This window comes from Pantherophis guttatus, chromosome 1 (genome assembly GCF_059756535.1).
Source record: "Pantherophis guttatus breed Tessera chromosome 1, ASM5975653v1, whole genome shotgun sequence".
In the NCBI taxonomy this organism is placed as follows: domain Eukaryota; kingdom Metazoa; phylum Chordata; class Lepidosauria; order Squamata; family Colubridae; genus Pantherophis; species Pantherophis guttatus.
Genome location: NC_142063.1, coordinates 18,342,236 through 18,354,735, shown reverse-complemented (window position 1 = coordinate 18,354,735; position 12,500 = coordinate 18,342,236). Strand labels below are relative to the sequence as shown.

Below are 12,500 nucleotides of genomic sequence, written 5' to 3'. Positions count from 1 at the left end.
AAGATGGTTGTTAAATGAGTCATGCTCAATTTTACAACCTTTTTTGCCAGGGTCATTAAATGAATCACCACACCATTTGCATGGTCATTAAGCAAATCTGGCTTCCCCCATTGACTTTGTCAGAAGCCAGCTGGGAAGGTGACAGCTAGTGATCAAATAACCTCAGGACACTGTAAATAAATCATAAATCCATGCCCGTTGCCAAGGAACCAAATTTTTATCAGAGTTGCTGTGATGGTTGTTAAGTGTGAGGATTGGTCATAAGTCACTTTTTCAGCACCATTGTAACTTCAAATGGCCATACGTGGAAGATTATCTGCAGTATACATATCAAATAAAAGTAAAGTAAAGTAAAAGTTATTATTATTGATTTCACTGATTGAAAATGTTTAAGTAAATCCAGAAGATCTCTTGGATGGTAATTCATAACGTCATTGCTGTCTCCCGTGGCAGAGAGTTCCAAAGGTTCACTGTGAATATCTGCAGTATGAGTAAGCAGGAGATACTATGATGTTTTTTCTTTAATCCTCTTCCCTTGAGTTACGACAGGATTACATTAACAAGACTACGATTTATTGTTCCTTTCTGGCATATTATTCCTAATTGGAGTTTTGGTGCTCTGTCTGAATTTGGAGTTCAGCTCAAGTCTGGCACTGAATTTCCTTGTAAAAGGAATGATTTGACCTACTGTGACCCATAGGATTGGAAAGAAATCACAGTTGGAGGATTATTTGCATTTTTCACAGAATCCCAATGGGGAAAACTTGATAAAAGTCAGCATCTGCTCAACAAGGGCAGACCTCTGGGAAGATAAAGGTACTTATCCAAGAATTGCTAGCATTATAAATGCAACCTTCTAAGCATCGGGACTAGCATTACTTCTGATTGAATTCTGAACTCTGATGTGCCACCAGGTTGGCATCGGTGCTTAGTGTCCACATAGATCAATTTTCTGCAGGAGGATCTGTCCCTAACCTGAACCTTCAAGTCTTCTAATGGGATACCTGTTAGAAGGCCATCTGCCTTCCTGCTGATTATACTCTTCTCCTTTTTATCTTTCCCTGCATTTTACGAATTACATGAACATAATTCATAAGAAAGTTATTATTACTGAGCTGTGTCTCCAACTCCTCCTGGTCTTAATTGCTGTATTGACCTCTTGTTTCTTCCTTCCCTTTGCTTGCAACAGAAAATCCTTTAATGGGTTAGGAATGCTTTCTAGTTGATAGCATAAAGACCCTGATATTTGTCCAAACCAGTGTTTCTCAACCTTGGCAACTTAAGATGGGTGGATTTTCAACTCCCAGAATCCCCCAGCCCACATTGCTGCCTGGGGGATTCTGAGAGTTGAAGTCCACACATTAAAGTTGCCAAGATTGAAAAATACTGGTCTAGAAGTGCTTCAGTATTCATTCGATAGACATGCACAGGGTGACACTGCCATCAAAAAATTGCATTTGGGGCCTGGAGGTTAATTTTCTTCTCACTCCTCATGAATAAGACAGAATGAAGAGAAAAGAGCAAGGGGAAAAGATTCTCTGGAGTTGCTAACTGGAATATAATGGGGACACCAGGGTGGATAAAAATCAATGATTTTTTTAAAAAAATCAAAAAAATCAGATTTTTTTGATTTAAATCGGATTTTTTTGATTTTTATCAAATTTATTTTAATAAAAAACTTTTGGGGTAAAAATCTGTCGTAAGATAGTTTTCTATTTAAGATACATAAATAATTTAGTTTATTCAGCATGAAATGGAGCTTAGTTATGTAGCATGAGGCTGTATATTCTGCAACACTGGAACTATCGGTGAGTCAACAGTGGGTCAAAGGAGTAGCAGAGATGACAGTTGCTCTTTAAAAATTATGATTTAAATCGAGTTGATTTAAGTCAAGCCTTTTTACTAGTGATTTAAATCATGATTTAAATTGTGATTTGAATCAACTCGATTTAAATCAAATCCACCCTGGGGGACACCTATTGAAGTTCCCTAGCAGCTAATTTAGGATTGAAAAAAAGGAATAGCTCATTCATCCTGCATAAATTAGACAGTAGAATACAGTATAGCAATGGCCACCAGCTGGTGATGTTCCAAACTTGGCAACTTTAAGACTTGTGGACTTTTATGACCTGTGCCTCTTTTCTGACTGCTGTCTATTCTGCAGCTCTTCCTCCTGTCTCTCAAGATCATTCCCACATACCATTTACAGGTAGTCCTCGATTTATGACCACAATTGAGCCCAGAATTTATGTTGATACGCGAGGCAATTTGTTTAAGTAGGTTTTGCCCCCTTTTACGATTTTTCTTGCCACAGTTGTTAAGTGAAGCACTGCAGTTGTTAAATTAGTCACACAGTTGTTCCAGAGAAGCTGGCTTCCTCATTGACTTTTCTTGTCAAAAAGTCGCAAAAGGTGATTGCGTGACCCCCGGGACACTGCAACCATCATAAAATATGTCAGTTGCCCAGCGCCCAAATTTTGTTCACTTGACCATGGGGATGCTGCAATGGTCGTAAGAGTGAAAAACGGCCGTAAATCACTTTTTCAGGGCTGTTATAATCTTGAATGGTCACTAAATGAACCATTGTAAGTTGAGGACTATCTGCATGGAAGGCAGCCTCCCTTACTCCTCAGGGTTCATAGAGCAGCATGACAACAAAGCCGAGACAATTCATTTGAGTATCCTTCTGTGGTAGGAAAGGGACTGGGGGCGATGCATCAGCCACCACAGGTGAGCAGCTGAAATTCCTTCCTCTCCAGATAGCAATGGCAGCTCTGCCCATGGATTTGACAACAACAAATCCATGCCACTGTATAATTGTTTGCAATGAACTTAGTCACTCGGCGAAACAGTCATGCCCAGGAGAATGATGCCCCTTGTGCAAGGCCGGCCTTTTGCAATGCATTGAGGAAAAAAATAATAATAAAGCACCGTTTCTATTTCTAAAGACGTTCTCTCAGTTGGGCAAGATCTTTGTTGGCATCTAATGGTCTTGTTGTGGGTGTCTAAACAAGGATGATTTGGCCCTGCCCCAGAACCCGTGTTTACACACAGATTTAACAGGCTCAGGAAAATAAGCAGGGATGCCTTTTCTCAAAAGCGTAAAGCTTGGCTAGTGTTAAGCTTCGTTAATTTTTTTTTCCAAGTAGGTGTTTTGGTAAAATGCATCCTATTTGATGAATTTATGTCATGTCAAGTGCATGCAGAGAACTGGATTCAGTTGGCCAAATGAAATGTTGTGTAAACAAAGTCAGCGTGTGTGCGCACGTGCTATCTGGATTTTGGTTCTAATTGATTTTTGACTGATTTGTAGTGAGACTGCTAGTCCTCATTATATGTGTGTGTGTGTGTGTGTGTGTGTGTGTGTGTGTGTGTGTGTGTGTGTACAGTTAATATTTCGGGTTTCTTCCCGTGTAATTGTGAATATATCCCTAAAAGGGTAGAAGCGACGTTTCGACAGAATCTCATCTGCCATCATCAGGCTTATGTATATGTTACATTCACACATTCATTGGAGCTTAAAATCATCTTTATTCTGTGATCAGGTTTATATTACATTCGGTGGGTGAACTCTCTTTTTTTTTCTGATCTTTTTTGAGAAAAAAAAAATGCATTTTTATGCAAGTTTTGGTGTATTCGGGTCTTTTCCCGTGTAAGTTTTATTTATTTATTTATTTATTTATTTTATTATACTTTTATGCTGCCCTTCTCCCAAAGGACTCGGGGTGGCTCACAAAATTAAACGATAAAAACAATAAAAATAAACTACCAAAAACAAACAATTTAAAATCTCCCAATTAAGAATCACCCAACAGATCAGCAAATTTGTTGGAAAAGCCATGTCTTCAGGTCATGGTGGAAAGAGCGGAGGTCGGGGGCCGTCCGGAGCTCCGGGGGTATCCCATTCCAGAGGGTCGGTGCACCCACAGAGAATGCCCTGATCCTGGGCGCCACCAGCCGACATTGTCTGGCCGATGGCACCCGGAGGAGGGCTGTCCTATGTGAGCGCACAGGGAGGCAGGCAGAAGATGGTCCTGCAAATACCCTGGGCCCATGCCATATAGGGCTTTATAGGTAAATACCAGCACCTTGAAGCGGATCCGAAGGATCACCGGTAACCAGTGTAGCTCGCGCAGGAGAGTGTAACACGGGAGTAACGGGAAGCTCCCGTAACAACCCATGCGGCCACATTCTGGACCAGCTGGAGCCTCCGGGTACACCCCAAGAGCAGTCCCATGTGGAGGGCATTGCAGTAGTCCAAACGGGAGATAACGAGAGCTTGGATGAGTGTACGGAGAGCATCCCTGTCTAGGAAAGGTTGAGAGTATCTTGGCGACATTTCGATGAGGTCCCGCTCGTCATCTTCAGGCTGGTGTCTTCGGCTTTGTGCTTGTGCGAGGAAAGTGTGATCGGAGCTGCCGTCTCTCTATAAAATATATATATAATAAAGAGCAACTTGAAATTGTGATTCCATGCATCCATGAGCATTGTTTTTTATTTTTTTTCCAGAAGTAACTTGCATAAACACACACACACACAATCCTTCCTGTGGATATAACTATTAGCTACTACTATATGTTTATCCTCACCTTTTTAAAGAAGTAACTCTGTTCTATGTTCACCTGAAATGTAGTAATAATACTGTTAGTTCTATACACTGAGGATTTTTCCATCTTTTCCCTTTTTTTCGCTATGTGTTTAAAAAGCTGAAAATGTTGTCGCCTGGCAGGGTGTTATACCTTCTGGAGTCTGATTATGGGTTTTGTTAAGTTATCCAAGTACTTTGGGAATAGTGATTCAACAAGAGATTTTTGTCTGATTCAAGTTGGATTCTGCTATGGTAATAATTGAAATCACAGGAGAATTTACAGGGGGAAAAAACCTCCAAATATTAACCTCAAGTAAAAAGGAACATTGGTTGAAATGACAGCAGAATAAAAGTTGAAATGGCTTTGAGCAAGAGTATGGGGATGGATTGAAAAACTGAAGAGTTTATGAATGAATTATTAGAAAAAATAATTAAGTACATAAGAAGGGCTTTTCTAGGCTTAAAAAAAGAATTTTTAGTCTAGCATTCTGTTTCTAGCTGACAATAATCTTCCACTGTTGCATGTAATCTATTATTCAGAGGTAAAGTGCCTCTAACCATGGAAGTTCCATTGGGTTACATCTAAAAATAAAAGAAAGTATCAGCTGGATCTGAGTCAAGAACAGATTAAATGAAATCAGATTGGATTACTAATCTACTTAACAAAATAAATAAATAAACTAAATAAATTTACTAGGAGGAAGCTGCACGATGCGTAGTACAAGCAGGGGGAAAAAACCTAACCAGAGTTTTCCTTCATAGGAAAAGGGATTATGAAATTGATAATAACCCCGAGTTGTCAGATAAGATCTGGCTCTAAAATTGATGATGGGCTGGGCCTCCTACAAACAGGCACAAAACTTAATTTGTAAATATTTCTTCATAGACTTAGATGTCCCCAGAAATTAAATGGACTTTAAAAACAGGGTAAGAATTTTAAATTCTCAACTGCAGTTCTGTGAGGTATAAAAACCAAATGAACCAATTTTCTCATCAGAAAAAGTATGGTAGGACCTTGGATAAAATTTGTTTTAATAATTTCTAATTAAAATTTTTAATAATTTGTTTGTTGGAAAAGGGGCTGCCAGATTTGTGATTTTTGGCTACCAAAGACTGACAAAACATTCTCCTGCAAACTTTTAAAAGCTCATGGTTTTCCCTTTTCTCACAGTGCTGTGACTCACGTGGGCCTTTTATTCAGCCAAAATTGCCCTGTACAGGTTGTGAAGCAGCAGTTGTGTGTGCAGGAAACACGTCATTTAATTGCAGCATGAGGCTGCTCCTGACACCAGAAAGGATCTCTCCTTATTCCGCTAATACTAACAAATAAAGTGGAATAGTGATCTCTTCTACTTTGGAAAGCCATCTAAGTCAGTATACATCATTGAATCTTGTGGCAATGAATTCCACAAATGAACTTGGAAACTCTCATTTCTCACCAAATTTAGTGGTGCTTATACTGATTAAACATTTCTATGATTATGATTGTCCGTCCATCCATCTCTCTCCCTCCCTCCCTCCCTCTCTCTCTCTCTCTCCCCCCCCTCTCTCTCCATCTATCTCTCCATCTATCTATCCTGTTTCCCTGAAAATAAGCCCTCCCTGAAAATATTTAAATGTAGAGGTAAATCAGGTAAGATGGCAAGAGGAACTCCATCTCGCTTCACACGCCCCAAAATAATAAGACCTCTCTGAAAATAAGGCCAAACACTTATTTCGGGATTCAAAAAAATATAAGACAGGGTCTTATTTTCGGGGAAACACAGTATCTATCTATCTATCTATCTATCTATCTATCTATCTATATCTATCTATCTATCTATCTATCTATCTATCTATCTATCTTATCTCTCTATCTCTATCTTCATATATGTTTATGTGTATGAAAACAAACGTGTATGAAGTATGTGTGAGTATATATTTATATTCATATGTGTATATGTATATGAACATATGTTTGTATATACATCTGTGGGGTGAGTATATATCTGTGTAGGCGATATGCATGCACATGTTTATTCTCCGGTTATTGGTAATTTAAAAGCAATAGGTACTATACAAGAAGATAAAAAAAGAAAAATAAACAAGCTATTTTTTCCTTTTCTTTCTTTCTTTTTCCTTTCCTTCCTTTTCCTTTTTTCTATTTTTCTTTTTACATGATTACAATGAAATAGAATCTTGAAAGATGAAAAGCAGTGCTGACATCAATATTAATTCCATGTTCCGAGATTTCTCATTATTTCTTAAGATGATGCAATAAATGTAGTTCTTTACCTTTAATTAATTAACAAATAAAAGAATGAATTTTAAATGTTAGGATAACTGTAAACTGCCTGTAACCAGCACCAAGGTTTGTTATCCACTGTGTCATATTCTATCTTTTTTTCCTCTTTTATGTAGCTATTGAGATTGTTCTGTCCAATGTTTTCATAAATAAATAAAACATTAATTCTTAACAAAAAAAAATGATCAGGGAGATTAAAAAGCAAAAGCTATGAAGTGTTTGTAACATGTTCTAACCAGATTGAAATCATGTGGGCTTAACCCTGACTTTGCTCAGTTTCTGCTTTTTAAAATATCTCATCATTTGGAGCATTTTAAGAACTTCTAGGCTGATTTTGGAAATTAGTACAAAGTTCTACTTTTGTACTGTCCATATTGTACTCTTCTTTGGCCAGAAAAAATCACTTCAGGCACAAGCCCCCTCCACAGGGAACTGATGTGGAATCTTGTGCTCTTGGGGGCTGGAGTGGGATCTGCTGTTTATCCTCCATTGTGGTTGTTTTATTCTTCTATTTTGGCAGGCTCAGAGACACAGATTGGGCAAGGAGGGAGACTGGGAGATCTCAGTGGCCAAGATTGTTTCCCTTCCCCATCTTTATCATACTTGTAGGCCACCCTAACATAGTTTGTTCAAAGTACCTGATTGCCCCCTCCTGGCCTGAGATGGAATTACATCCCCTTTAATTGGAAGTGGATTCTAATTAATACTAATTACTAAATAGTATTAGTATAAATTAGTTCTTATTTATTTATTTATTTATTTATATTTATTTAGTATAAAATATACTAATTAAGATGTAACATGAATAAGAATAGTTGCACATTTTTGAGCCTACTGTGGAAGATACACCATTTACAGTTTCTTGTCTTGTAAGATATAACTGTAAATATGCCTCCTTCCAAAAAAAACCCAAAACTATAATTTCTACAAATACAGCAGAGGATAAATAAGTAAAAGCAAGCCAAAATGGTCAATCAGCAACCTCCTGTGATTATTTCTTTTGAGAGTCTCTTGTTATTTCTCTTTTATCCTCTGCTTTCTTTCCTCTTTCTTCCTGTCTGTATACTGTCTACACATGTATAGTACAAAATCATACCTAGTGATAATTTGTCCCCAAAATCCTTTCTTAAAATGTGTGTATTTGGGAAACAGTCCTCTCAACGGTGATATATATTGGCAACCCCATTATTTTTGTTTGAAACCATTCATACGATGTGCGATAGCCACATATACATATAGTCCAGAGGTGGTATTCAGCAGGTTCTGACCAGTTCTGGAGAATCGGTAGCGGAAATTTTGAGTAGTTTGGAGAAGCGGTAAATACCGTCTCTGATTGGCCCCTGCCCCATCTATTCTCTGCCTCCTGAGTCACAGCTGATCGGGAGGAAATGGGGATTTTACAGTACCCTTCCCCTGGAGTGGGGAGGGAATGGAGATTTTACAGTATCCTTCCCCTGGAGTGGGGTGGGAATGGAGATTTTACAGTATCCTTTCCCCGCCATGCCCAACAAGCCATGCCCACAGAACATGCCCAACAAGCCATGCCCACAGAACAAATTTGAATCCCACCACTGATATAGTCCTTGCACTTATGATCATAAGTTGGAACCAGAATTTTTTATTGCTAAGCAAGGCAGTTGTTAAATAAGTCGTGCCTGATTTTTATAATCTTTTTTTAAAAACATAGTTGTGAATAAGTTCAGTGCTGTCGTAATTTCAAGCAATCGCTCGCTAAACTAATAGTTGTAAATTGTTCTGTATGTTCAATGCAAGTGCAGAAGGTTTTTTTTTCTTTTTTGAATGTGTTTTAAATTTAAGACATAGATTAACACTGCCAATGAAATTCAGCTTTTCATTCTTCTCTTCCTCCCACAGCACAAATTGAAGTTATCCCTTGTAAGATATGTGGGGACAAGTCTTCAGGGATTCACTATGGAGTCATCACCTGTGAAGGATGCAAAGTAAGTTGGAAGGCTGCCTGGGAGTGCTTTGGGTGAAGGAGGGAATAGCTTATCAACTTTGCAATCTGCTCAAAACGTAACTATAATTGACCATTGAGAAATTAAACCTACTAACTTCTGTGAAACTTTCATATCAATGTATATAGCCCATAGCTAAGTGTCTGTTCTTAACCACCCTTTAATGATCTCAGAAAGTTACATTGATTGGACCTGGTTACTGTTTGAATGGGAGACCAGCAGAAATTCTCATTGATCGTGGGTCCGGTGGTCCTCTTCTGAGTGGGGGGGGGGGGGAAAACTTTCCAGCGAGCAAGGTCTCGTCCCAAGGCCGCTGAAGACCGCTCGCGGTGGGATAGGCTCCCAGCAGGTAGAGCCTTCCCTGACGGCGAAGAGGGGCTCCTCCCTATGCCGCTGTAGCAGCCCGCGGCAGGAATTAGGTTTTCGTGTTTCCCGCCGCCGCACCGGCTTCAGAAGGGGCGGAGGAAGAAATTGGAGCTTTCTCGGCTCCCTGGGCTGCATTGCGCCGGAAGGCGCAGGAGCTGCGAGCCGTTCTTCGGGGGCAGGTTTGCCTTGCTTCTGGCTCGCCTTCAGACAGCTCCCTGGGGACCGCAGGCAGGGCGGTTCGGACGGCCTGCGCAGCAGCGTTTCGGCGCCTCCTGGGCGAAAACCTAATTCCTGCCGCGGGCTGCTACAGCGGCATAGGGAGGAGCCCCTCTTCGCCGTCAGGGAAGGCTCTACCTGCTGGGAGCCTATCCCACCGCGAGCGGTCTTCAGCGGCCTTGGGACGAGACCTTGCTCGCTGGAAAGTTTTCCCCCCCCCCCCCACTCAGAAGAGGACCACCGGACCCACCACAATCAGAAAGGGCTTTCAGGTAAGACAAAGCCCATTCTCAGGGTTATTGACTTTGTTGTTAGTTGCGAAGTCGTGTCCGACCCATCGCGACCCCATAGACAATGTTCCTCCAGGCCTTCCTGTCCTCTACCATCCTCTGGAGTCCATTTAAGCTCACGCCGACTGCTTCAGTGACTCCATCCAGCCACCTCATTCTCTGTCGTCCCCTTTTTGCCCTCAATCTTTCCGAGCATTAGGTTCTTCTCCATTGAGTCCTTCCTTCTCATTAGGTGGCCAAAGTATTTGAGTTTCATCTTCAGGATCTGGTCTTCTAAAGAGCAGTCAGGGTTGATCTCTAGGACTGACCGGTTTGATCGCCTTGCAGTCCAAGGGACTCGCAGGAGTCTTCTCCAGCACCAGAGTTCAAAGGCCTCAATTCTTTGGCGCTCAGCCTTCCTTATGGTCCAACTTTCACAACCATACATTGCAAAATGTAAAAAATGCTACACCCACCTATACTCATCTTTTCAGATATATTTCCTTACCAGATTTTTCAATGCATACAACAATGGCAGAGCTTTGTTCCATGACAGCCAGATGGACAGCATATCATTCATACATACATACATGCATCCTTGAAAAGTTCTTAAAAATTCAAAGAGATATCCGTAACCCGTGTTGAACTGTATAGCACAGGAGTTGGGCACAGAAAATGTTTTATGACATTTTGTATTATGTCATGAAATGCTTTGTGATCATTTTTATGGCATAAAATGTTTTACAAAATTTGCTCAATTTCAATTCCATGAGAGTCAAGAGTCTTGGATTTTGGATTCATTCTGTAAATTAGTTCCTTTGAAGCACCTTGGTTGAAAAGGTTTTGCCCAGTTAAAGGTTACAGAAATTAGAGTTACAGTAGTGTATAGTTTTCAGAAGAATGGAACGGAACAGGACAGAATAGGAGAGTTGGAAGGAACCTTGGAGGTCTTCTAGTCCAACCCCCTGCTCAGGCAGCAAACCCTATACCATTTCAGACAAATGGTTGTCCACTGTCTTCTTAAAAGCTTCCAGTGTTGGAGCACCCACAACTTCTGGAGACAAGAAGAAATGGCAAAGTTCTTCCATATAAAAATAATGCCAAGGCTATGTCTATTTAGTTACCAGGAATCAGTTTGACTCAAAAATAGAGTAGAGTAGAGTAGAGTAGAGTAGAGTAGAGTAGAGTAGAGTAGAGTAGAGTAGAGTAGAGTAGAGTAGAGCAGAGCAGAGCAGAGCAGAGCAGAGCAGAGCAGAGCAGAGTAGGACAGGACAGGACAGGACAGGACAGGACAGGACAGGATAGAACAACAGAGTTGGAAGGGACCTTGGAGGTGTTCTAGTCCAATCCCCTGCTTAGGCAGGAAACCCTACACCACTTCAGACAAATGGTGATCCAACATCTTCTTAAAGACTTAAAGTGTTGGAGCATTCACAACTGCTAGAGGCAAGCTGTTCCACTGATTAATTGTTCTAACTGTCAGGAAATTTCTCCTTAGTTCTAAGTTGCTTCTCTCCTTGATTAGTTTCCACCCGTTACTTCTTGTCCTGCCCTCAGGTGCTTTGGAGAATAGCTTGACTCCCTCTTCTTTGTGGCAGCCCCTGAGATATTGGAAGACTGCTATCATGTCTCCCCTAGTCCTTCTTTTCATCAAACTAGACATACCCAGTTCCTGCAACCATTCTTCATATGTTTTAGCCTCCAGTCCCCTAATCATCTTTGTTGCTCTTCTTTGCACTCTTTCTAGAGTCTCCACATCTTTTTTACATTGTGGGAATCCTTATGCTTGACTAAATAAATAAATAAATAAATAAATCCAAGAATGTACCTTTGGTTGAAGTCCTAGAAACACTTTCCTTCTGCAAGTTCTGCTGAGCATCATTTGACCTGCCTCTGCCAAACATGTATAAAATTATGTTGAAAATTCATATAGACGTATTTGATTATAACTCCTGCCAGTTTGTTTTTGTAGTTAAGCTACCAAACTAGAAACCAGGAGACTGTGAGTTCGAGTCCTGCTTTGGGCATGAAAGCCAGATGAGTGACCTTGGGCCAGTCACTCTCTCTTTCTCAGCCAAACCTACTTTGCAGGGCTGTTGTAGTAAGGAAAATAGGAAGAGGAAGGACTATTAGCTAAGCTTGCTCCCTGAGTTATTTATAAATTAATAAAACTGGGATAAAAATCTAATAAATAAATACTATCAATATGAGGATGATGGCAATTGGAACCTAGTATACCTGGAACCCCAGATTGGCAAAGGATGATGTATTGCAAATATTATAATAGAAACAGATCTAACATCTTTTTAGTAGGACTTCATTAATAATTACATTTAAAGGTCATGTAATCTCCAAAATACCATATGCAACACGGCATCCATTCTTGTGACACATTCCAGGCCCCAAATTGTCCAGATGTTTACATTTTGTTGACCTATTAAGAATAAAATGTCACCTTGAGTTGTAACAATTCTGCATTCTAATTTAAATGGATTTGATTTGTTTCTGTTCATAAAAAATATGAACAGAATCGTTTGCGAGACCAAACCTCTTTATATAAAAAGAGAAGCTTTTCTAAAAACTGCAACTATTAGGAATAGAAATCTTACAATGAATTTAATTGTGGTAAGAACATTGGAAAGATTAAATCTTGGAAAATAATCCATAAATATGTTCCTTTCTTTGAAGATTATTCAGAAACTTCAATTGCATAAAACGCTTTGCTCTTGGCTAGCTCTAGTTATAGGACCCAATGACCCTTGGTTAAAAAGCACAAACAATATCTGTTTTGAGTATTT

At 39.9% G+C, this 12,500-nt stretch overlaps 1 protein-coding gene across 1 annotated transcript in view; it reads left to right on the top strand.

Annotated features, from left to right (window-relative positions):
• LOC117677493 (nuclear receptor ROR-beta-like) overlaps positions 1-12,500 on the top strand; it is a 59,310-nt gene that overhangs the window by 25,681 nt on the left and 21,129 nt on the right. The window contains exon 2 of the mRNA XM_034437729.3: positions 8,748-8,833. Within this exon, the coding sequence (XP_034293620.2) occupies positions 8,748-8,833 (86 nt within the window). The remainder of the gene's footprint in view (positions 1-8,747; positions 8,834-12,500) is intronic.